Genomic DNA, 26,546 nt, shown 5'->3' with positions numbered 1-26,546 from the left:
AGAGGCCTTATCTGAAACTACACCCTACAAAGTCTATACTACAAAGTCTAAAGACTATGTAAATTAAAACCAGGACAAAAAAAGCCATCTGAGCAATCAACATCCATTAAGTTCTTTTTTCTATTAGTGAGATTATTACAGCTATCGAGACCCTTTCAGAGGTCCAAAAAACAACCCAAAATTTTCTCATGCTACAAATGTTCAGGTTTGGGAAGAACATTTCTTCCTGTACGGGCGGGTGTACTCACACTATGCCATCCATAACGTGCCCTAGTATGCTTGACCCTGAAAGTCCAATTTGTTTGACTAGTGTGATGGTTCTGTACCCAGATCTCGGAGTAGAAATGGAACTTTGGGTGTAGACATATCCAAGTGGCTTTAAAGTGCACTTACATTTCACTGCAAATTGCACAAATAATTGGATGGACCAATTCACCGCTGTCTCAGTAGTGCCCCTGTAATCCAGCTAACGCTACAGCAATCTGACTCAAACTCTAAATCTGAGGTGCAATCTTAAGCCCTCAAGGCTCCTGCCCTTAAGACAATCCTTGAAGATTCCATATATAACCCTGTAATAAAGGATACTTTGATTAAAAGTACTTTGAGCTCTAAAACCTTCACAGTTATAAAGCTTTGGATGCAAGGTTCTTTATGATAAAACGGGTCCAGATAGAACCTTGAGAACTTTAAGTTTGTTTAGAATGTACCTTTAGTGAAGTTTGTTTATGTACCTTTAGTTAAGTTTGTTTAGAATTTACCTTTAGTAAAGCATATTCAAACAGGAATCTGTTTTAAGGGAGCCCATTGGTTCTCACCTGGTAGTGTGCCAGAGTATTCAGTCTCTTCCAGTCACTCTCGATCTTGGTGGTCACGTCCTCGTCCTGAAGAATGATCCGGGTCAGTCGCCCTTGTCTCCACTCTGGAGGATGAGTTGTGCCCAGTTAGAGAGATAAATAAACCCAATCTCACAGCCTGATGTCCTGGTGGCGTCAGTGAATAACACCCTGTTTTTCCCCCTGTGATATACTTTGAGTATTTGCTAAGCAGGCACGCACCAGGGACACGATTCATGGTAATAGTTCTTTGTGCATTATGCAAAGCGGTACTCTAATCTGGAACTAATGAAAACCTGCCACTCTGTTTTAGTGACTTTCGAATGGGAGACGACTGCCGTGACCATTAAAACCCAAAACAATTTATGCCCTGTTATGAATCAAAGGAGTGGCAGACTACGGGAAGCGGAGGTGAATCATCAGTGAGGTGGGTGTATAAGAATGGTGTGTGTCTCTGTGTGTGCATGTGTGTGTGGAGGCATTAATGGGGTGTCTGCTGAGGAAGGGAGGGAGGCTGTGTGTGTTATTATTTTTTTACCCAGATCCATGTCGTCTGCCTGAGGTCGCTGAGAGTAAGGGATGCCCTTGTAGGCGGTGTCCAGGAGCTTGTCCTTCACTTGGGTTATGGTGTCACAGTTAATCACCTTCACTGGGATCTCTGTGCCGACCTCACCCTCGGGAGGGATGCACATTAGTGTCTGAGGAAGAGGGGACACACACGTGAACACACACACACACACGTGTACTCGCACACAAAGACACAAGGACAGTAATACGAACACAAGCACACGAAACAAACAGGATTTCAGTAGTTCTACAAGGTACACTGCACACTTTTGGAGGTGATCGAGATAAAATGCATCTTTTTCAGTCATACGGTACAGCTGCTAGATTTATGTACCATACGCCAAAGGTCTGATATAATATAAACTCACTGACTCAAAGCACACACACACACACACACATCTTGAACAAGAGTGGGTGGTGTGCACAACTTTATCCTTGAGCCTAATGAGTTTGCTGTGAAGATCTCGCTTCCTCTCTCCCTGGGCAATGGATGTATTGCTGGCATTTCCTCAAGTCTGTCTGTTTTTCACCTGATCAATTGATGCCATTCCACCCCACGCTGATTGATCAACACTCCCACATAAACATTAAACTGCGTCTTCGACTGTGAGGACTCCATCTCCTTATCGCCATCAGTCAGAGTATTGTGTGATCCAGAACGCTTAATGAAACATCCTCGGATCAATATAGCCATGGCAGAGCCCATTGACTTGACTACAAACAAGGATTTATCGGGGGCTTAGGTAAAACAGACACATGCCATCCTGGGGAGACAATACACTTTACAATGCCTTACAGTCATGTGGAGCTAGAAGTACATTACAGTGTACATCTGTAGACAACCGCGGGAGGTATTTAGACATGAACATGGCTGGGAACGATTAGGCAGTTAAATGAGTCTGAAATCAAACCAATCCAACGTCAGTAGTGTTAAGAGGGAACACGAAATCCCTTCTTGCAAGATGTTCCGTGGCGTTCTTGTCAAGTTGAGAACAGGATTTAGAAGCAAAGCTCAGCAGGCGTAGTCAGTGAGTGGTGTCTTTCATCCCCATCAGCTGCTGAAGTTTCAACAAGTTTGCTTCAGACATGCGCTTGTGTCCCGGGGTGACAACGCTGTGCGATGACTGGTCCCAGGGAGACTAACTGCTATACGATCGGTCATAAAAACTGAAGGACCTTTCAGAGTACTGGCTATTAAATCATCAAGCACCTGCAAATGTCCTTTAGAGGAGTGTGGCAGTGTGCATGCACAGTAGTTGAGCACAGAAAAAAAGAAATGTTCTTACAGGTAAATGGTGTCTGGGTTATGGGAAGTGTACCAGCACTTATAGGCCTGTAACTGCAAACAGGACCATAAACTAATACTAACACCATTGTCAAGTTTGCAGACGACACTACGGTGATTGGTCTCATCAGCAGTAACGATGAGATGGGCTACAGGGAGGAGGTCCAGCACCTAACAGCTCATTGTGGAAGTCTAAAGCTAGCATACACACTCCCATTCTCATCAACGGGACTGAGGGGGAGCGGGTCACCAGCTTCAAGTTTCTGGGTGTCCACATCTCTGAGGACCTCTCTTGGACCCTCAACACCTCTACCCTGATCAAGAAGGCTCACCAGCGTCTCTTCTTTCTGAGGAGACTAAAGAAGGTCCACCTGTCTCCTCAGATCTTGGGGAACTTCTACAGCTGCACCATCGAGAGCATCCTCACCAACTGTGTCAGTTTGGTATGGCAACTGCTCTGCCTACGACCGAAAAGCACTGCAGAGGGTGGTGAAAACTGCCCAACGTATCACCGGTTCCTCACTCCCCTCCATCGAGGAAATTCATTGAGGCGTTACAGGTCTCTCCGCACCCGAACCAGCAGGTTCAGAGGAGGCTTCTTTCCTGCTAAGCTCTTTTTGCAAGAAATGCGGAAACTGCATTTTGTTGTCTTTGTACTCTGCACAATGACAATAAAGTTGAATCTAATCTAATCTAATCTAACCACCCATCATAGGAGTATGTTACAGGCAAATTAGCCACAGTATCAGTTTTTAATATCACAGTCTGAAACAATAAAGGAGGTCAATGGTTATTACCATTGATGCCTGTTTGATGATGTGTAGTAGCCCTGGTTGTCGTGAGATGGAGAGAGTCCATATAAATTCAGAAGAAGACCTTTGGTGTATGTATGTGTGGATATGTGTGTGTGTGTGTGTGTTTGTGTGGTGTATTAATCAGGTGATTAAAGAAATGTGCAGCTGGCGTGAGGAGAGAGCAAAAGAGAGGAGGAGGTGTAGCATCTGCAATATGGCTACTCGGTGATCATTAAGCAAAAGGCAATTTCCAATTCCAGCCCCCACTCGCCCAACAGCCCTACTCCCATCACCCCTCCCCCTCCTCATCTCCCCACCCCTCTCCTGCCAGTTACCCGGATAAATATTTAACAAGTGAAGAGTTTGCGATTAAAACCTAATTACACATCAAATTATGGAACTTTCCCGGCGACTGGCTGGACGGCTATATTTAGGGTGTCCAGAGCAGAGCTGGGACAGGCGGGTGCGAGCGCGCTGATTGGTGGGGGACCCCCTAGGAGAGGAGATTAGGTTTTTAAACACCGCTCTAAACACCCAAGGACTCCCACCACAGCTCTGGGCTAAGAGCAGTGAGCTCCCGGGAGCTGGGAGAAAGAAGAAAATTTTTAAAGGCGCCGCAGTCACCGTTGCGACACTCCAGTCTCAGAGGACCATCCTCCTTGCGTCGCTGCTGCCAAGCGCATCTATTTCGAACACCACGCCATACAGGGAGGAGAGGGGAGGCCTCGTGAATCGGGGCAGCGTGCAAGGATGCAGCCTCGCTCTTTTTTGGACCTCATAAAAGGGCGACTGCTGACACCCGACGCTCCGGGTTTTGAACACGAGGCTCGAATTACAAAGCCAGGGGCTCTCACTCTCTCAAGTTCAGGGTCAGGAATGCGCAAGGTTGAAAGGGAACGAACGGTCGTGATAGAAGATCCAATCACCAATATACACTCGCTCATAAGGACACACACGCTACACACAATCACATTAACATGCCACAAGCTCTTTGTGGACTCTGCTGCCGGAATTATACATGTGTTTGTGCTTGTGTGTGTGTGTGCACATGTGTTTGTGTGTGTGTGTGTGTGTGTTTGTGTGTGTGTATATGTTTGCCTCACATTAACAGGCAGGTGTGGAGCCCTAGGGCGGTGCTGTGAAGCTGCCCTTTACGAGCGCTCCCTGGAGTCCGCGTCTTTCGGGGGCCAGCTCCTACAGTAGGACATCTGTCACGCTCCGTTATCGATTCCTTTTTTCCCCCCACCCTCTCTCGCTTTCCACCGGGCAGAGCAGAAATATCCTACGTTCCGCTCCCCACTCTTCTCCTCTCCCTCTCTATCCTTCCCTCTCTCTCTCTCTCTCTCTCGCTCTCTCTCTCTCTGTCTGCAGTGCAGTGATTACAGGCTGGAGTTATAAGCAGAAAGATGAGGCTGGGCTGGGGACGAGGCGGAGGATGAAGACACTACTGTAGAGCCTGGGCTGATGCCACCACTGGAGTGCTACAGCAGCAGCAGCACAGCGCCATGTCTTCTTCTTCCTCCAATGTACCACAGGGGTCAGGCACAGAGTTATTAATTTTGTATACAGGATGAGGTCATTTTCTCAAAGAGGGGTAGGCGAGAGTTCCTGTCTGGTTACCATGGTGGGTGGGTATTCATTTGGCACTCTGTGTGTGTGTGTGTGTGTGTGTGTGTGTGTGTGTGTGTGTGTGTGTGTGTGTGTATGGCTTTTATGTGGAAGTCAATGGGCATGAGAGAGGGCGAGTAAATCATGAATTGTTTAAAAGGTAGCGTTTCCTGGCACTGGCCCTGATACGCCCACACCACAAGAGCGAGGGGAGCGGGGAGAGAGAGAAAGAGGAGGAGGAGGAGAGAAAGAGAGGAGGAGAGAAAAAGGAGGAGGAGGAGAGAAAGAGAGGAGGAGAGAAAGAGGAGGAGGAGGAGAGAAAGAGAGGAGGAGAGAAAGAGGGTGGAAAGAGGGAAAGAGCTACCAGGAAAGTGATGGGGAAAGCCAAAGGAGCTAGCTAGAGAGAGATAAATACAGAATGAGAGAGAGAGAGAGAGAGAGAGAGAGAGAGAAAGAGAGAGAAAGAGAGAGAATAAGAGGTAGAGACAGAGGTAGTGTGAGCTTTCAGTAGCTGGGGAGAGGCGAAAGGCCTGGTTTATGAGAGGCTAATAAATTGGCTGATTTGTTTGAATCACTGCGAGGCCTGCTGCACTGCACTGGGCGACTCAGGAGTGCTGAGTGGAGGCCTTCCAGTATCCCTCGCCCATCAGCCTCTCCCCTCCTCCCCTGCTTCCCTCCCTCTCTCTCCCCCACACACTAGTCTCTCCATCTCTGTCATCAGGCCGTGGCAGCAACAGCAGTCGCTAATGGGTCTGCCCCCGCCTCCATTAAAAAACACAAAACGACAGAGTGACATCATCTGCTGTTGGTTTTTAATGAAGCCGTGTTGAGCGCGACTGCTTTATGGACGCCGGGGCCCGTGGGGGTCAAGCGCGCCATGTAGTGCTTCAACAGGAACCTGTCATAAGCACACAGGGGGATTGAAGGAGGAGGGGTGCACAGAGACATGCTGGAATCCCATTTGGACAGCGTCCTCTTTGGCACACCCCCGGAGAAAATCTGCTAAATGCCAGTTTGACACAGACTGTGCCATCCTCAACACAAGCAGACTTGGCAGGTGCTGAGCTGATGTGCTGAGAAGACACACAGTGAGGTATGTGTGTGTGTGTATGTGTGTGTGTGTGTGTGTGGTTGTATGAGTGAGTGTGTGTCTGTGTGTGCATGAGAGACACAGAGAGAGAGGAGTAATGTCTTTGCGCTGTGTGTGGTGTGTGGTTGCGTGTGTTTATGTATATGTGCAAGCATGTGTACAAGAGCGTGCAAATGTTTTGATGTGAGGTGTGTGTGTGTGTATGTGCGCGTGCGTGTGAGAGCAAGACAGTGTATGTGTGTGCGTTTGTGCGCGTGTGTGTAGGCGGCTGCCTGGCGGACTGACCAGCTGTTTGTAGTCGATCTGCTGGCGGATGAGCTTGTCCTCGCTGAGGGAGTAGCGCGCCTCGCCGGTGATGGCGTCTATGGGGCCCTTCTCCATCTGCTGCTTTATGGCACAGTACAGCATGAAGAGAGGCTCCCCAGCACACTCCTGGGACACGCAGAGATGGAGAGACAGAGAGAGGGGGGAGAGAGAGAAGAGAGGGAGAAAGAGAGAGAGAGAGGGACAGAGAGAGAAGAGGGGGAGAGAGAGAGGAGAGATGGGTAGAGAAGGAAGGACAAGAGAGATGGAGAGAGACACAGAGGGGGGAGAGGGGGAGGGAGAGAGGGAGAGAGAGAGAGATGGGTAGAGAGGGAAGGACAGAGAGATGGAGAGAAACAGAGAGGGGAGAGGGAGAAATGGGGGGGAGAGAGAGAGAGAGAGAGAGCAGAAAAGAAAGAGGGGGAAAGGGGATGGTGTGATCAATAGGGGGAGCAATGAAAGGTAGGGGGAGAGATGGGGGTCAAGAGACAGGGCGAGAGAGGAAGATAGGGAGGAAGATGGGGGAGAAAGGATAAAAAGATTGAGAGGAAGAAAGGGAAGAAGAAAAGAGCGAGAGGGGAGAAGGGGAAAGAGGTAAGAGTGGGCCGGGGGTAAGAGATAGGGTGGGGCAGAGGAGAGAGATAGCAGAGAGATGGGAGAGATTTTATCAGCCACCTTTTCAGCCATACAACCCTTTATGTACAATCACAACAATGAAAGCAAAGAAAACGAAAGAAAAGAACTGGTGAAAAAAAGGTCACAAAACCTCACGGCTCATTCACAAAACAGCCCTTCCCATCTGACCGCAGTAAAACCCAGCTCCTTTAACACCAAGCACTTTAAAAACACATGTGCGGCTTCTCACCAGTACTCTGTGCTTGAGAATTACTGAAAGACAAAGAAGCACTGGTGAGAAAGTGTCAGAGAGGGAGAGGGAGGGGAGAGAGAGAGAGAGGGATAGAAAGAGAGTGAGAGTGAGAGAGGGATCAAGTGTGAGGTAAGGAGTGAGTAATAAGGGAATGAGAGAAAGCATGGAAAGAGAGAGAGAAAAAAAAGGGAGGGAGAGAAGGAGGGAGTGATGAGAGAGTGAGAAGGGCGTGGAGAGTGAGCGGGAGGGAGTGATGAGAGTGTGGATGGGCAATCACGTTTCCTTTCAAGCGGCGTCGCTGAGGAGCGGAGAAGTCGCCAATTACCCACTTAAAAGCTTTTGATGACTAAACAGGGACACTACGGGAACACTATTATTTAGTTCTTAGGCACGATCAACTTGACATTATTAATTACAGCGCAACATCCGCTCAACCCCCCCTCTGCCGCCCAACACACACACACACATACACACGCACATGCACGCACACACACACACACACACACACACACACACACACACAGGAGGCCTGAGAGAAGGCGAGAGAGACCTCAGCCACACTGTGCATTAGCCCCCGTGGGCTCCCCGCCACAGTGCAGCCCCCACAGTGAAACCCAACTCTCCACCCTCCAGCAGACAGGCCCATTACACGCTCCACATTACACTGCCCAACTGACACAGATCCACTGGCCATATCACTGACACATCAGACCAGCGCAGCCGACCGAGGAAACTGACACTAACTAACCATTATTGACTGACATCAATACCTCACTGGTGAATTCTCCAGAAGGGGAAACGGATCAGTATTTCTAATCACGGCAGCAAATGGTCACTGTTTCGAACGATTCCTTTTTTTATTATTAGTAAATGTTTTTTTTTTATGGTAATAAAAGAAATGTAATTGTCTTAATGTTCAGGTCTAAAATGAGTATGAAAACACGGTGCGGAGCAGCAGAAGGCCGAGTGTGGGAATAAAGGCTTGGCCGATGGACGGCGTGGCCGATGGACGTTTAAGTAAGCTTGCAGAAAGCATTTCTGAGTAATTACTTGTGCAGGCTGGGGAGGTGGCCAAAACCACTTTAACATCTGCACTGATGTAACTTAAATGCCCTTGGCCCGCGGCCAGGGCTACAATCCGCTGGGCATTTCCTGCTCTGGAGCACAATGGGACCGATGTTCGCGTCCTTAACGGCAAACGAGCGCCAGGATCAGCTTATGACCTTCTAGGTGTAAGACAGAAGCTTATGAGCTGAGGCCGGCGTAGCGTAGAATTTTTTATTTTTATTTTTTGGGGGCGGGCGGGGGGCGCTGGTTTGGGTGACGTGTTTCACGAGCACCTGGCGGGATGTTGCTTCTGGAAGGATGGTGAGGAAAGCGCTATGGTGGCCCCAGAGGGCCAATTTCAGGGTTGGATTAAAAAAAAAAAAAACAGCATATTTTTTTCTCCTGTGCTGTTATCTGAGACACTGCGTGGGTTTAGTGAGCTTCAGAGCTCGGGGGCTATGAATCATTCTTCATGATAAATAAATAAAAAAAATATATTAAATACAAAAAATCCGCAGAGCCAATTCCTAAATGCCCTCCATGAAAATTACATATTGTGCTAGTTAGCGGTGCTCGTTCCCAAAATGAAATCTGGACTTGCAGCTGCTGATATTTCATAAACGCCCCTTAATAAAAATAAAGCCATCTTGTGAGAAGGGCAATGTGAAAATGGATGAGGGAAAAGCCCGGGCTAAAAGATGATGATTTTAACCTTTAATTGAAAAAGGAGATGGGGAGAGAGAGAGAGAGAGAGAGAGCACAGCAAGGGATCATTAATGCTCACCTTGAGGAAGCGGTGCAGGAGGAAGGTGAACCAGTTGGTGAGCATCTTTTCCGCCACAGACTCCGTTCTACAGTTCAGACCCAGAAGACACACACAGTCAGCACTCATCTCACTCCCCTCATTTCATACGCAATCTCACCCTTTCCTTTTGGCTGCTCTTTTTCATCTACCTTACCTTAGCACACACACACACACACACACACACTTACATCTAGGAAAAATGCACCAGCATATGCCAACATTTCCGACACTTTGGTTCTGTCAGACCCCCTGCCTTGCAGAAGTTCCATGAATGTTTTTAAGCACAGCTGATACTCAACACACACACACACACACACACACACACACACACACACACAAAAAAAAAACATAAACATACATTTATACACAAACACACAAAAACAAAGAAACACAAACACACACAAACAAAAATAAACTTGCTCACACATAAACACACAAATATACAAGCACACAAACTAAGCACACACACATAGATACAGAAATTCTACTCCTCATACTCTAAAAACACATAAGACAAACATACCACAGTGATAATGATAATGATAATACCCATCACATAACCCCCCCATAACCCCCCCAACAGTTCCCCCTGTGCCCCCTGACCAAGCGGGAGCAGCAGCTTGGGGTGGTTGCGGTTCTCCAGGTTCTTCTCGATGAGGTCGGCCAGCAACTGCTTGAGCACCACGGTGGCGTATTCCATGCGGCCTTGCAGCGCCGCCATCAGGAGGGAGGCCACGTTGCCGCGGTCGCGCATGGAGAAGGAGCGCTGTGCCTCCAGCGTGTGGATGAACGTCAGCAGGAACATCTTGTTGTGCAGCAACTGGCTGAACAGACGCAGGGCCTTCTCCACGTTGGCTGGAGACTGAGGAGGAGGAAGAGGAGGATGAGGAGGAGGAGGAGGAGGAGGAGGATGTTTATGTTTACAACAAAATTACTGCATATTTACAAACACATCAGTTGGTATCAAGTGGTCATGATGGAGATCCCCACCTAGGCCCATGGACATGGTAGAATGGACATAATTATGTGTGAACTAGCCTTTAGGTATTTAAAGGAGATGAGATGGATGATGAGACACTTCCATTAGTAGAATGGGAAGAGCTTCTTGTTTCCGGTCCTGCACATTAGTTATGGACGTCGTATATGTCTATCACTCGTCACTGAATTCTTCACTCTGACAGCCATCCTCCTACCTGTTCTTTCCACTGATATAAACTTAACTAGTTTGTTAAAGGTGGTGTCTGTGTTGATGAAATTACATTCATTTCATTCCTCTGTCTAGCTGACACTCAATGATGCTCCCCACCATAATGCAGATCGAAACTGAGGATTGAATCACTACAGTGTCATAAAATGGGGACTTTATTTGGGGACTACATAAACTGGGGACTACAGTTCAAACATTGCACTACTTATTACATGTATGCTGTATAAACCTCTGCAACAGAAAAGGGAGTGGGGAGGGAGGAAGGAAGGAAGAGAAAGATGGGAAGAAAAGTAAACAACATATAAAGAAACAAGAAAAATAAACAAAATATAAACAAACAAAAAGGACCCAGACGGTTGGGGTGGAAGGACTTGGAAGGATTCCGGACCGTCTGCTCCTCTCTTTCCTGACTGTAACATGACTAACGTTTCCGTTTCCTGCCGGCCAGTTTCAAAAACATTTCGATCTCTTTTTTTGTGCATTTCATAGCTGCGGCGCGGCGCGGCATGGTGCGGACTCCAAACGAGCATGCGGCCGGGCCGAGCGCCTCGCGGGGATGCTGATTTTCACTCTGCCTCAGGTTTTAATTAAAACGCGCCAACCAGGCCCGGCCCAGAGAAGAAAGGCTTCTCTCTGAAGCCGACTACACAGGCTGGCTGGGCTGCAGGCTTGGATGCTACTCAGCTTCAGGGAGCAGATCTGTGACTTTTTTTCCCCCCCTTCTCTTTCTCCCACTCCTCAAATTATTTTTCTTTGCAGGGAGAGAGGGAGAGAGAGAGAGAGAGAGAGAGAGAGTTTCAAGCGCATCAAAGTGAAGGAGAAACATCTGTGGGGGAGAGTGGTGGGTGAAAGGGATAAAACTGAGAGAGAGAGAGAGAGAGAGAGAGAGAGAGAGAGAGAGAGACAGAGAGAGAGAGAGAGAGAGAGACAGAGAGAGAGAGGTGGTCTCTCCCTCCTTGAGGAGATGGTGCACTCACATCCAGCTCCTTCAGAACCGGGTGCTCCTCGATGCCCGGGAACATGACCCGCATGGTGTAAGTACGGTACTCCAGGAAGGGGATCTTGACACCGTCCATGTCATTGGTCAGCTCCTGGATGTCCGTCTGCAGCTCGGCAAATGCTGTGGCGAGAGAGGAGGGGCAGAGAGAAGGGTGAGAGGGATGTGTGTGTGTGTGTGTGTGCGCTGCTGTGATAAGCTGAGTCATCCAGCGGTGGCTGGTGAATGAATATGCATGGGCTGTGTCTGAGTCTGAAGGTCAAACAGAGGTGAACGAGTTCTGACTGACTGTAGCGATTCTAAAAATCGCTATTGTACACCTGGTCAGAAGTCTATGGCGAGTTGTTTATATGTTATTTTAAGAGCGCATTGTCAACAGTCATATTGGCGGGTGCACAACGCACCATCCTATCATCCATCACACCAGCGCACGTCCATGCAAAACATTACAAATTGCACGATTACAATGGGAAACATAATTAGAATAAAGATATTACGAAATACTGTACATCTCATGATGAGTAGTTATTCACCATCATTTGCAAATTGGTAATGACGGTTAAAAGTGATAGGGGAGAGGCGAGAGGAGGCGTATGGAGTATGGACCACAGCTGAAGACGCACTGTCACGAGATATAAGCAACTCCTCTGCAGGATAAATGTTTTTTTATTCAGTCATTTAAGCAATATTAGGGTAAGTGTTGCTTTTTCCAGCCAATGTTTTCGATGGTAACCCATTGTCAGTCAACCCATTGACTGCATATAACTGTCTTGTCGTTGACTGACACCATGGTGAAGTTAGTTTCACTTTGCCAATGAGTTCAAATAATAGAGTGCAAATGCGTGAAGGTTATGCTAGGTTCTAGTAAAGCATGGTTTAGTGGAATGACTATTCCATACGGTCTCGCAAGCAGCCTCCTCCAAATGCGCCGTTGAATGTCAAAATACCGATGCATTTATTTGACATTGCGCTTTGCGCCAGCAAAGGGAATGGCAGATGTCATTCTCATTGGTTTAAATGACTATACGCCCCAAACACACCCATGACTGATTCAAAAAACTAGGAACACCTTGTTGCGCCATGCGCTCGACGTTTGACAACGAAAACCCTCCCAATGTGGACTGGACATCCTACTAAATTTGAATAAGCTTTTGACAAGTGACGATGCGCTTTTGACTGTCATGATAGGGCCCATACACTCAGACCTACATTCTCATGTTGGCGAAGCACCGCTACCTGGGCGCAGTGATTGCACGCAGCGAGTTTCCCAAAAATTTGGGAACTTGGTATGTTCTTTTTTGGGTCCTCCAAAATATATATAATGAAGAATAATATAGGTACTATATGTAAGTGATTTAGTGTGTATGTGTGTGCTTGTGTGTGCACATGTGTGTGTGTGTGTGTGTGTGTGTGTGTGTGTGTGTGTGTGTGTGTATAGGGATATGGCATAAAGTGCCAACCTACACTGGCCTCTCACACAGCGTGGGCAGAGAATGCACCCACCCCTTAAAGCACCCCAACCTCTGCATATGCAAATGTATACTGCGGATCAACTGTGCAGAGGCACATTCACCACACCCAAGCATGCAGCGTCAGTGAGAGGCAGCGAGAGAGGGGAGAGCGAGCGAGCCAGCTTCAAAGGATGTGAACACCAGCACCTAAAGACATGGTGACCCAATTCAGCTCTTCACAAAAATACAAAGCCTGCCTGAACAGACACCAGCGTTCGGGGCCTGAGTCACAGCAGCGGCCTCTAAAAAGGCTCAATGGCACTGGTGTTTAACACACATTGGGCTAGCTGTAGTGCACGCACACATTTAACTCACTCAGACACACACCTGCAAGCGTGCACACACACACACACACACACACACACACAGCTGAATGCTGCATCTCTCTTTCACTTTCTCACACTCAGATACATCTGCTCAATGCTGCACAGCTCTGCCTGTTTCTCTCTCACACACACACACACACACACACACACACACACACACACACACAAGATGGTGAGGAAGATAAGGCGCTGGAAGCAGAATGGGTGCCAGCAAGTGGGGGAGCTGAATAATGGAGACCGACACACACAATGCCAGGATGGAATAATGGACACACACACACAGACACACACACACAAAAGGTAAGGAAAGCAGTAAATAATGGGCAGAGGCAGCTGTGGCAGACACACATCACTACACAGATTCACGCACGCACACACACACACACACACACACACACACACACACACACACACCTACAAAAGTAGCAGAGAAAAATGAGCAGAGGCACTGATATGATTAGTGCAGGTAGTGGGAGTGGCTGCATTTCATACAGTCTTACTCTAGTAGGCTTACACTCACAGTGGCTGACACACACACACACACACACACACACACACAGACAGAGAGAGAGAGAGAGAGACAGAGAGGGGGAGGCTGTGAACAGTATGCAGAACAGCAGGAAAGCAGGGAAAAAGAGGGGGATCCAGACGTACACAGCATACAGCATAAAGACTTCACCAGGGCTTCCAACCATGATCCAGAGGATTCACCCATTATATTATACTCACTGCTCCACTGATAATCATTTAAGAAGCAGTGCAAAATCTGCACACAGTGTTATGCAAGAGTAACAACGTAGGCCCTGAGCCTACATTGTAATATGATGCAAGACTTTCGCCTCAGAGGCAGGAATGGTGCCAAGCTATTGTAGTTCAGCAGAGTCAAACGGCCTCATGTGGGGATCATTAAAGAGCTGATGTCCCCAGCCGCTGTCCTATCGCGTGAGTGTCCAGCACACAGTCCAACAGTGTCAGGGTTACCGTGGGCCTGGTCACAAATTATAAAAAACACCCGCGCGTCCAGAAGCACTGGAAATGTTTGTGTTCAAAGAGCAAAAAAAAGCACTACCACGTTTTCGTGGTGTGTGTGAGCAGGGGCGCCATCTGATTTCACTCAGAAGTTCTGCCTCCCGCATCCAGAATTCTGCCAATTAGGAAAAAGCCAGATGGCTGACACACACACAAAAACACTGAGGGAAGGACGTTCCGATTCTCGGCTTGGAATTTCCACATCTGACAGAGAGCGTATGCACAGTATTACAATGAAGAAAAAGCCATCTTTCTCCATGGAGCTGAGCTAAGTAAGCTGCTCAAAACTGTTTGGTGTGGGCCTCTTATTTAAAACTAACAAAAATAATCACCGGGCAGCAATGCACAACGGCTGGCCTGCTTTGGTGAAATGCCTGGCTTAGATCAGTCAGAGGTCCCGTGCCCGAACCCTGCGGTACACCAAACTGTACACATCCTCGGGTTCGAACCTTCAGCAAAGGTCAGCAAAGTCTTTAGATCCCGGTTCTGAGCCTTGTGGCACACCAAACTGTACACATTTCCCCCTCCCATCTCACCTTCCTTGCACTCCAGGGCCACGCGCGACTCCAGGTTGTCCATCTGCATCTGCAGGCGTTTGAGCGTGCGGTCGGCGTCGCGGGTCTTGCGCTTGTAGGCGATGAGCACGGCGATGATGGCCACCAGCAGGACACCCCCACCCGCACCGATACCGATGATGGCGGGCAGTGTGAGCGTGCTGTCCGAGTAGATGTGCAGTGTGCCCGGGGAGTACTCCATGCCACCCACCAGGATCTGCAAACAGGGATCACATTGCAAAGTTAGCACACACACAAAAAGGCTCAAAAAGGCTGGGGTACTGTCACCCCATACACATATTAAAATACACCCACAGAAACGCGTGTGTGTGTGTGTGTGTGTGCGGTTCGAGAAACTGCATCTAGTCTGTGCACGTTTCTGTGTTAGAAGAAAAACAACAATGACCTAACAGAACCAAAGTGAACTCTGGAACCCCTCTCTCCCTGGGGTGAGTGAGCATACACATGCTCGCCAGCCTCAAAGCTCGGTATCTCTCCATCTCTCTCCGGCATCTGACCTCATTTGCGGCCTCATTGGAGCCATATTAAACCACACTTAAGGCAAGCGCATCAGCAGAACTTGTTAGCCGTTAGCCGCTAAACATCTAAACATGCGTACACCCACTGAATGAAGAGGTGCCCCCACCCAACCACCATACCCAACCCAACTCAACTCATCCCATTCCCTCCCATTTGTTCTCCCCACTCAACACCTATTTTCAGACCAATTAAGCACGGCGTCCCACCGGCATGCCTAACGAGTTTCACCTTTGCAGCGGCGCTCCACCGCTGCATGCATGCATGAATTATTGAGGCGTGGGGATTGAGAGGAACAAAAGGGATCTCGGTGAGTTGTCGATAAGTGTCAGGTCATTAGCACTGCTCCCTGAACAGAGCTGGGCCCGGGCCCCATGAGAGGGGGATCCAGAGGGATGGAGAGAAAGAGAGGGATAGAGAGAGGGATGGAGAGAGAGGGAGAGGGATGGAGAGAGAGGGTGAGAGAGCAATCTTGAGAAAACCCCACACACCTCTTCTGCTCTCTGACCACTCCCTCGCCCTCCTCAGCTCCTCTCTAATCTGTGCTTTGATTCACACACATCTCCCACCCCCTGCTGTACACACACACACACACACACACACACACACACACACACACAACACAAAACACAAACACACACACAGACGTGTACTCTCTCTTTCACACACACACACACACTGCCCCCTATCTTCCTCTCCCCCGTCCCCCCTTTCCTTCGAGGTCTTATTGATCACGGTAAATCGAGTCTGAATGGCGCGCAACAGCCTGATGGATGCGCGGGGTGGGTGAGTCCACACACGCCAGGGCTGCCAACAGCAGCAGCAGCGCATCAGGGCTGGGCCGCGTCACGCCGCGGACATCAAAAGGCACCGCTGTCCAGGGGAGCTTCCCCCCTCTAATGGAAATTGATTGTTTTTTAATGAGTGATTTGCTCTGATAATCATCATGCCCAGCACCTCCACCGTTATTGCGAAACCACTTTGTGCACGGCCCTGCCCTGTCGTCTCAGATACAACAAAAGATTTGGTCATTTCTCAGCCACCGCTCATCCAAACGCTTGATACGATTATCTCGTGTCTAAAAAGACATTTGAAGCCTGTACAGGAGGGGTTTGCAAAAAAAAGAGAAAACGATGACATGACATGACGAGCCTTCGAGGAGAAAAAACGCTCTTTGTCTGTCTCAGCTCACAAGCCCTGCACGGCTTCTTGTGTGTCTTGAAGAGGGAAAACAGAGATGGGAGGCGAGCATGCCTGGCCTTCATGATAATTGTTTGAGCTGCACAGTCAACAGATAGTTAGATTACACGCGGAATTGCTTGTATCAGCGCAGCACCGTAATCATAATAAGTACTTAATGTATGATGAAGCTCCCCCCTGCTTGACCTTTATGTTTGGTGGATTAGCATTAAAGTAAAAAATGGCCATGCGCCATCGCCTGTTCCAGAATTGATTAAGTCAGATATATAGTGCCTTGGCACTAGCGGCGTTGGACCCAACGTTCAGCAACATTTATTTGCTTCATATTTTTGGACAGTTTTATACATTTTTTTCAAACCTTTCAAATCAAGAGGAATTAATGATTCTTGGAAAATATGCTGAAACAAACGGAACACGATGAATTATTATGCTTAGCGTTATAAGTCAGCTGTTTCTGATACTTCGCTAAATGGACGGTGCCAAAGCATCTCGACGGCGCCAAAGCTTACCGTAACACGCTGCTCTCCAGTCAGGTCTGGCGAATCACAGAGCAGCTGTGATTCTGAGACTGTTAACAGACATGGGGTTTCTCCAATCATCACACTGTAATTCAGGCGGGCATTTCCAGGGGCTGGAGGGATCAGGTTCTTTCCCTGTATCCAGAAAAGAACACCATTTAGATTAGGCTTATTCAACTGGATTCAGCTATGCTGAAGACAGATAAGTATGCACTCATATAGTCATAGGCCCAGCAACAATAATATCGAAAGATCTAAATACCAGCATTAGGATACCTCAGAAATAACATGACTGAAAGCTTAGATCACCTGCAGCTTAGATGGAAAAAAACATGGAGTATGCCTTATCCCTTCCATTACACGGTCAATGCTTTGTGTATCTTGACAATACCTTTGTCAAAGGAACTAATGCCTTCATACCAGTGAGTTCACAGTTCAGTGCCTCCCTGGGATAATGTGGAGAGGCCTTTGTAGCGGTGTCAGATAACACTGCGGAGAGAAATCACCTTTAAGATAATGGGGGAGCCTGGTTTAACCTCCAGTATCCCAGAAGTCCCTAGCGTCTCAAACGAGGGGTTGGGGTAGTAGGTGAACGGCGTGCCGTTGAGGATGAGGAGTGTGCTGACGTGGTCCAGGATGAAGCCGAACTCGTCCGGGTGCACGCCAGTCTCCGGGGTCTGACGTTTGGTGTAGATGATGCCCGGGGCCAGGCAGGTCATCACAAAGTCGTTCACCACTGTGCAGACCTGGGGAGAGAGCACGAACACACACACACACACACACACACACACACACACACACACACACACAGAGTCACTCTGACGCCACTCCTCTACAGGAGCTCCTCAGCTCCTCATCCCACTGTAACGATGCCAAGCCCTGAACACAGTTCCTCTGTTATAACCACGCCACCCCACTGATGCGATTCAAGAGTCCAAACTCGTGACTCGCATTTCAGCCGACCCACCAGCCCTCCATTCCCACGCACACTTACAACACCCTCACTGTAGCATACGCTACCTTCAGCCAGATTCATGCCAGATACCTTTAAGATCAACACTGCACAGACCACAGGGGTTTATCTGGGAGGTGAAACAGAGTGCAGATACAGTACATGTGTAGGAGCAGTTAGCATTAGCATGACCAGGGCCTGGCAGAGAGAAGAAACTGAAGGAGTAGGTTCAAGTGTGTGTGTGTGGGTGTGGGTGTGTGGGTGGGTGTGTGTGTGTGTGTGTGTGTGTGTGTGTGTGTGTGTGTGTGTGTGTGTGTGTGAGTGTAGAGGCAGCTCCAACAGGAGCGTGAGATGTCAAGCGGTGTCTGAAAGAGGCAGGTGCGCATGAAGAGTAGCAGGTGGTGAGCTCCCATGAGGACACTGTGTGTGTGTGTGTGTGTGTGTGTGTGTGTGTGTGTGTGTGTGTGTGTGTGTGTGAGTGAGAGGCGAGCATGTGCTTACGTTGGTGGTCTCCACTCCCCCGTATCTGGCCCGGACCTTGGGCTCCTGGATGGTGTTCAGGTTGGTCCCGGTGACCGTGAGCGAAGTGCTCCCGCTGAAACGTTTACGTAAACACACACACACACACAGCAGAGCGCCAGAACAGGTCAGTACCAGAGCAGTGGGCTCAACAAAAAAACACACACATCTAACACACACAAGAAACTCAAGCTACACTGACATGAGCTAACACACAGGTGACTGATGAATGTTGTTAATGATAAATGGACTGCATTTGTATAGGTTGTTTCTACTCCGAGGACTCAAAGCACTTTACAAGTAATGCCTCTTATTACTCTAGTCAGACACACACTCACACACTGACGGGTGTGTATAAGGTGCCGACCAGGTTGTCAGACGCTATAGGGGCAGGATGTCTTGCTCACATACATTTCTGGCTCAAAAAAGTCAAGCTCATAAATGAAAACTAATCTGTTATGGGACAGCTGCATGTAGTCTTAACCACGCTCCTTCGCTCAACTAGAAAGTTCTGGGTAAGCCTAGTTTATGTCAATTTACAGCGAAACCTTTTTCTGACCACTACTTCTGAAATCTTCTTCTTCTTGTCCCGTACAAATGCATACCAGACCGTGTGTACCGTGACGCTGTGGCTCCCATGCTTACTTGACAATGCTCCAGTTGGGCTCAATGGTGGCGATGGTGGGATCCTCGGAGTAAGAGTAGCGGACGTCGGGGTTTGTGATCTCCGCCTTGTCGATGAATAGCTTGATTGATGCGTGTCCCCCAGAACTCGAAGATGGAGGGGTTATGCACACAATTTCACGCATGGTCCGCCTGTCACAAACAACCAATGAATGTACATTTAATGACACACTTCTAATCTAATCAGATAAAACAGACCACCCTTACACCAACACGACAACAAGAAAAAACATCTTTTGAAGTCATCTAAAGCTTGTCCTGGCATGCATCAATTTTCTTTTTACTCTAGCAATCTCTCAACCCTCGCGTTTTGTCGCTGTACTTTTCCTGTCAATAACACTTGTTCCTGCTTGGTCACATACTGTACATCTACGCTTCTCTCTATATTGTGTGCCATCCTATATTCACAGCTGATATATGACAATGTATATGTCAACAACATGGCGATTTTATGGGATGCATGTTGGAACTGCCATAGGAGTCAAATTTATGGCTGCTTTTCTGTGCATACATTATCGTCAAGTGGCAATAACATGGCAACAGCAGCAGCAGCAAACACAATGCAGTCCTGTTGTTCGTCGCACTCACTTGACAAACTGACACTCCTCGTTGGCCAGCTTGATGGTCACCGTGCTGCCAGCGTCCAAATGCTTCCCTGAGATGGTGAGGCGGGTGCCCCCGGAGCTTGGCCCCTTCTCTGGCCGCACCCTGTTGAAGCTAGGGGTCTGGGGATGAAGGCAAAACAAGACTTTGTTAGTCTCTCACACACACACACACACACACACACACACACACACACACACACACACACACACACACAGCCATGGACCAAACCTGTCACAAACTGACACAGGCAATTAAGTGTTTTACATGACCCCCACACACACACACACACACCCTGACCGCTTACCAAACCCCATACACACACTCTATTCACCAAAGCAGCTAGAATAATTGTGGTGCTGACCCTCCTATTGTGGACTGGATAGAAATGTTTGTGCTATTACCGTAGGGAATGTTTGTGTTTTTGTTTTTTCCCTCCCACTGCCCTTGTTTCATTTATTGTGGTTCTTGTCAGAGTGGCAGGACAGTCCTTTCTCTGTAATTAGCTATGTACCTTCCTAATTGCCCTGAGCGCATGTATTCATTTGCAGCCAGCCGCTAGTGCCTCTCCTTGAACCAGACGGTCTGGCTACTATTGATTATGCGTTCAGGGGATACAGTCAGGGCCATCTATTTGTGTGTGTCCATTTGTGTGTGTGTGTGTGTCTGAGAATAATGTAAGTACGGGTGTGGGCATGTTTAGACCTGCAGGATTGCCTGTATGTGTGTGTGTGTGTGTGTGTGTGTTTCTGTGTGTGCATGGCTCAGTATATAAAATTAGTGTATGTGCATGTCTGTGAGTGTGTAGTTCAGTGTTTATTCTGTATCTTTTTCTGAATGTGTGTGTGTGTGTGTGTGTGTGTGTGTGTGTGTGTGTGTGTGTGTGTGTGCGTGTGTGTGTGTCTGCATGTGCTTCTTTGTGAGTGTATATGTCTTTTCGTGTGTGTGCATCTACACCCATGTATGTATGTGTGTATGTGTGTGTGTGTGTGTGTGTGTGTGTGTGTGTGTGTGTGTGTGTGTGTGTGTGTGTGTGTGTGTGTGAGCGCATGCTGTGTCGCTGGGCTCAGGGATAATGGACTGACGCGGCGTCTCTGTCGGGTCGTGTTCGGCACTCTGTGGGGAGGGCGGTGTAATTATGCCACACTGGGCTGCCTCCTCTTCTCTATCTCCTCTCCTCCTCCCTCCTTTTCCTCTCCTTCTCCCTCCTCCTCTCCTTCTCCCTCCTCCCCTCTCCTCCTCTCCTCTCCTGCATCAGGTCGCTCCCCAAAGGACTGAACCCGATAGGCTGCTAGAGACCCACACACACAACAGCCACAACACTCAAACAAACAACTCCCACCCAGATGTGGGCCAGATCTGGGCCAACTCAGTGGCTCCATCGGACCGTGCCTGCTCATCTGAAAACTAACAACCCTGAACTCCACCCAGACAGCATATCTCTGCTATCTTAGACACACAAACACAGCATTCCAGAGTGCCCAGTCTGTTACTGTCCACCTGTCTGCCTCACCACATAAGCTCACAAATCTACCCTTAACAAATATCTGCACGGCCTTATCTTGCGTCTTATCAGACATTTAAATATGCAGTTTTGGACGTGCTCATGCTGAGTGCTTAAGTGCCTGCATTGCTCACCAAATCCCACAGATCAACAAATATCCCCCCAAATATCAACACTGTAGCACAGAAACCTCAGGCATGTGAGTGAACAAGTGGAGAACAGGAGCTTGTTAAAAGGAGTTGTCTGGTCACCACCAAACTTTCCAAACCTCACAAAGCCAACTATTCCACAATATTTTAGACACAGGCATTTGAAACATATAAATTCATCACTTAGGTTTAATTTCTCTATACAGACTTCTTGATTTACCAAAAACAAACCACATAAAAATATCTGCACAACTGAACACACACCCATTTTAACAATCTAGGATGCATCTGCAGTTGCCAAGGTTTGGCGTGTCTACTTTATCTGTCTGCTGCATACATAAATAAAAGATTAAAATAAGAGTTTTGCAGTGGGATCCTGAATGCCTGTGTGGGGTGTCCCGCCGTTCAGCTCGTGAAAATCCCTCACCACCAGCTCCGACATTTTGAACGCATGCCTTTGTATATGCACAAGCAGATGTGTGCATGCATTACGAGCTTCGTTTTGCACATTTTCTTGATATCGATTTCTTTGTGTCTGCAAATGGAGGGACACTCAGTCTGGACATGGGGTGGGGGCAGTGTGTGTGAGTCTGTGTCTGTGTGTGTGTGTGTGTGTGTGTGTGTGTGAGTCTGTGTGTGTGTGTGTGAGAGAGTCTGTGTGTGTGTGTGTGAGAGTCTGTGTGTGTGTGTGAGAGTCTGTGTGTGTGTGTGTGTGTGTGTGTTCATTTTCTCCAAAACCACATTAGATTTCTCAACCTTCCGGACAGGCCAGCTGAGACTGTGTGCAGCTGGTGTGTGTGGGATGGGGTGAGCAGAGCGCGGGTTGGGTGGGGTGGGTGGGCGGAGGCATCTGTGTGTGTTTGAGTGAGTGTGAGTGTGTGTGTGTGTGTGTGTGTGTGTGTGTGTGTGTGTGGGGTGGTTTGGGGGGGGGGGGTTAAGCTCACCACAAAGGAGTAGGTCTGGAAGGACTGGGTGCGGTACTCTGCGCTGCAATCTCCGATACACAACTCCACTGGACCGCCAGGGGAACTGGCCAGCAGCGACTCCTCCATGTCACACACAATCCTGAGAAAATACACACGCACACACATCCACCAGGTGCACACACACACAATGGATACACCAACACACAGACACACAATGCATCAGCACACAACACACACACACCAGATGCATCAGCACACCCACAAGCATGCAAGGGCACACATACACACACACACACGCACGCACGCACGCACGCACGCACGCGCACACACACACACACATATCTGTGACGCACGGTCCATAAGGCCATTTCATTCACTGTTACAGAGAAAAATAAGACAGGAAGCAGAAGGGTCCTCCCATACTCTGTCCTTTCAAGAGCCTCTTTCTCCAGCCTCCTTTTTATCAAACCCATTCATTAGTGGCCACAGACAAACACTTGAGATTGGCTAGCACAGCTCTCCACAGCCTTTAGAGGATCAGCTCTAAAATACAGCCTCCTAATCAAGATGAATTAAATGTGACTAACAGGGCTATTAACATTTACAAGACAATATATTGAAATAAGGAGATTGGCATATATGATACTATAGACCAGGGGCATATATGACACTACAGGCCATAACATATTACAAAACGATATCATTTAGGAACAGATATGTTTAAAACGTGCATATTCAAAATTACAAGCATTGTTAGGGGTTTCCATATATATGTATTGGATGTTATTGTGAGAAACTTGATGTCATGACTTCCAAGATATTCCAGCAAACCTCTAACAGGAAGTTTATAATGAAGCAATATCTAATGCAGGACTCAACAACAGCATGAACATGAATCATGAGCTCAAGATGGTCTTAATGGGATTCTTAGTGGGCCTGTGAACATTAAAGTACTGAAGCATCGGTTGGACACATCTCAAGTGAGGAGTCCTTCATGCTGTTTTCAACTATCTTTGTGCTGGGGAGTTCAAACAGATCATGCTTAAGGCAAGAGAATCACAGAGGCTATTAAATTAAAGTCATTGTTGTGTTATTGCGGATGTAGCCACTTGCAGCAGTGTAATGATGGTGAAGACATCCATACGCTGCAAATAATGTGCTTACGATGTTTCAGAAGGGTACCATTACCAGCTCATGATTACAACATTCATCTCTGAGTATTAGTGCAGTCTTAGTTAGTTTGAGCTCACCGTCTGTGTGTGTGTGTGTGTGTGTGTGTGTGTGTGTAAATAAGGGTACCACTCAAGTGGTGTGCTGACCTCTCTGCGCTGATGTACTCTGAGGGGACGGGGTCACAGCGGACCCCAGCCACGCGCACACCGACGATCTCCCGCACCTGCAGGCCCAGGTTCTCCCCCTCGATGGTGACCCGCGTGCCCCCCTCCTTAGGGCCAGTGAGTGGACGGATCTATGGGGGTGGTGGAGGGTAGAGAGACCATCAGGTACATTACACAGGTCAATGCTGTCATTAGAAGGGCATGTGTGGGAGTGTGTGTGTGTGTGTGTGTGTGTGTGTGGTTATTCAAAATAGCCATATAAACCATACAAAGGTGGAAAAAAATAATATGTGTGTGTGTATTGTATGTTGTGATATGGGACTGTTTTTGAAGGCTGTATTGTATCTATCTATTGTTGTGGAATCTACACACTGTGGAGGCACAGGTATGTGTGTGTGTGTGTGTGTGTGTGTGTGTGTGTGTGTGTGTGTGTGTGTGTGTGTGTGTGTGTGTGTGTGTGTGTGTGTGTGTGTAATATCTCACCTTGCTGATGCGTGGGTGGCTGCAGCGGACGTTGCGGCGGAGCTGGTGCATCCAGTTGTGCTCGGAGTTGTGGCAGTGCTGCTTTAGCAGGCAGCGCTTGTCGGCCAGACACCAGCCGCACTCAAAGCGGCTGTCCGCCTTCAGACACAGTCCGCAGCTGTCCCTCTGAGCCTCACACTTATACAGGAGCGCTGCGCACACACACACACATGGATTTATACACAAATAACCACACACAAATGCACAACATCGACAGACAGACAGACACACACACACGCACAAACAGAAAACACACAGAGAATACACCGTTAGGGGAACAGAGGCCTGCCTCCAATCATGACGCTTAGCGAAAAAAAAAAAAAAAAAGCCGGAAAAAACAACATCTAGAGGATTTAACACCCACACTGGCATATGTCAAAGGAAGTGACATGCAAGGACAGTAGCCACAGAGAGATGAAGAGACTGGGGGAGAGGAAGAGAGGGAGTATACAGGGGGAGAGAGAGAGTATTAGAGAAAGACGAAAAGAAAGAGAGATGAAAAAACTGAAAAAGAGAGCAAGAGAGAGAAGGAAGGAAAAAGAGAGAGTTAAGGTAGGCAGGGAGCAAAACAAGAGAGGAAAAGTAGAGATGCAGTGGTAGTGAGAGAGAGAGAGAAAGATAGAATGTAGGCTGAGAGAGAGGGAGGGAGAGCGAGAGAAAGAGAGAGAGAGTGAAGGAGAGAGGATGTAGGCTGAGAGAGAGTGAGGGTAGAGAGAGTGAGGATTGTGTGTGTGTGTGTGTGTGTGTGTGTGTGTGTGTGTGTGTGTGTGTGTGTGTGTGGTTTGTGAGCGAGTGTATATTGCAATGTGGCTTGGTTCGATGCCTCCCCCCTCCCTCCCTCCCTCCCGTGGTAAATCCCTGCGTGTCCTCCCCCTGGCCCAGTGGGCGCGTGGCTAAGCAGCTTTGATGCCACAGGTGAGCGGGGCGCGGGGCCGAGGGCCCGGCCGCAAACACGGCACCGTATTGACCAGGTCGCGAGGGGAGAGCAATCAAACGCCGCGCCAGCCACGCGACCACCAGCCTAATCTGTGCACGAAGCCAATCACTTACAAGAGTGATTACATCTGCAGTGCCAGCGAGTGGGAGGCAACACTCTCGCCTGCACGCTCACTCTCTCTCTCTCTCCCTCCTTTCCTCCCCCTCTTCCTCTCTCGCTCTCTCTTTCCCTTCCTCTTCTCACTCTCTCGCTCTGTCTTTGAGCTACTGCAGAAACAAGGAGATTAAGTCCTCCTCTGCACTAAGTATTGACAACTCACAGCAGCCTTTCTTCTCTCTTTGTCCTCATTCTGCTGAATGGCTGATGTGAATGCATATGCACAGAAGCAGGGGAATGCTCCTGACGTGGAAGCTGACTTCTTGTCAGGTTGGGCGAGTTTAAGGACAGACTGATTCAGGAAAGCCTGGTTTTGTCACCTACCTGTGGCTAATTAACTGTGAATATCACAGCACATCTTTGCCAATTCATCTCGTGTTCTCACTCATAGTTTTTGCTGCATGTTGCAGCTGGTGCAAGAGCATTGAAATGTATTCATCTAGCTTTTATTTGTTTTTATTTATTTAGCAGACTCTTTATCCAAAGAGCAAATCTCTCTTCTCTCTGCCTGTGTGTTTCAATGTCACCTTCATTGATATAAGTTTAGTAGTAAGTATATATACTCTTTTGATCCCGTGAGGGAAATTTGGTCTCTGCATTTATCCCAATCCGTGAATAAGTGAAACACACTCAGCACACAGTGAACACACAGTGAGGTGAAGCACACACTAATCCCGGTGCAGTGAGCTGCCTGCAACAACAGTGGCGCTCGGGGAGCAGTGAGGGGTTAGGTGCCTTGCTCAAGGGCACTTCAGCCGTGCCTACTGGTTGGGGTTCGATCCGGCAACCCTCCGGTTAAAAGTCCAGTAGGCCACGGCTGCCCACTTTGGATGCAGCCATCAACTCCAAGTAGACAATATATTTCGATGAACCCCTACACATCTGTGCACATTGGGAGTTGCTTATCTACATCACATTAGGACAGCTTGTTTGCTAGGTTTATGTTTTGTCAGATTTTATCAGTGGGTGGTGTTGACTAGCACTGTTTGTTTTGAACGCTGTATTCATAAAACAGACAGTGAGCAGTCCTACTGCTAAATCAGGGTGCAGACTCTAACCAGTCTTTCAACATGGGAACATGGTGAAAAAAAGCACACCATCAATAAACCATGGGAAAAAGGCTGAGAGGTTAGAGTGTATGGGTGTGTGTGTGTGTGTGTGTGTGTGTGTGTGTGTGT

At 48.2% G+C, this 26,546-nt stretch overlaps 1 protein-coding gene across 2 annotated transcripts in view; it reads right to left on the bottom strand.

Moving 5' to 3' along the window:
• The window catches only part of plxna3 (plexin A3), a 124,455-nt gene that overhangs the window by 4,799 nt on the left and 93,110 nt on the right, over window positions 1-26,546 (bottom strand). For both annotated transcript variants that reach the window (XM_048240860.1, XM_048240859.1), the window contains exons 12-26: window positions 24,237-24,427; window positions 23,736-23,884; window positions 22,435-22,555; window positions 19,823-19,959; window positions 19,196-19,366; window positions 18,533-18,626; window positions 17,586-17,825; window positions 17,071-17,214; window positions 14,807-15,041; window positions 11,385-11,527; window positions 9,810-10,062; window positions 9,180-9,250; window positions 6,463-6,609; window positions 1,372-1,531; window positions 816-919 (exon numbers count right to left, since the gene is read on the bottom strand). In XM_048240860.1, the coding sequence (XP_048096817.1) occupies window positions 816-919; window positions 1,372-1,531; window positions 6,463-6,609; window positions 9,180-9,250; window positions 9,810-10,062; window positions 11,385-11,527; window positions 14,807-15,041; window positions 17,071-17,214; window positions 17,586-17,825; window positions 18,533-18,626; window positions 19,196-19,366; window positions 19,823-19,959; window positions 22,435-22,555; window positions 23,736-23,884; window positions 24,237-24,427 (2,360 nt within the window). The remainder of the gene's footprint in view (window positions 1-815; window positions 920-1,371; window positions 1,532-6,462; window positions 6,610-9,179; window positions 9,251-9,809; window positions 10,063-11,384; window positions 11,528-14,806; window positions 15,042-17,070; window positions 17,215-17,585; window positions 17,826-18,532; window positions 18,627-19,195; window positions 19,367-19,822; window positions 19,960-22,434; window positions 22,556-23,735; window positions 23,885-24,236; window positions 24,428-26,546) is intronic.

The sequence above is a fragment of the Alosa alosa genome, chromosome 4, assembly GCF_017589495.1.
Source record: "Alosa alosa isolate M-15738 ecotype Scorff River chromosome 4, AALO_Geno_1.1, whole genome shotgun sequence".
Taxonomy (NCBI): Eukaryota; Metazoa; Chordata; class Actinopteri; order Clupeiformes; family Clupeidae; genus Alosa; species Alosa alosa.
Note: the sequence above shows the minus strand (reverse complement) of the source record. Positions and strands in the feature narration are given on the sequence as shown.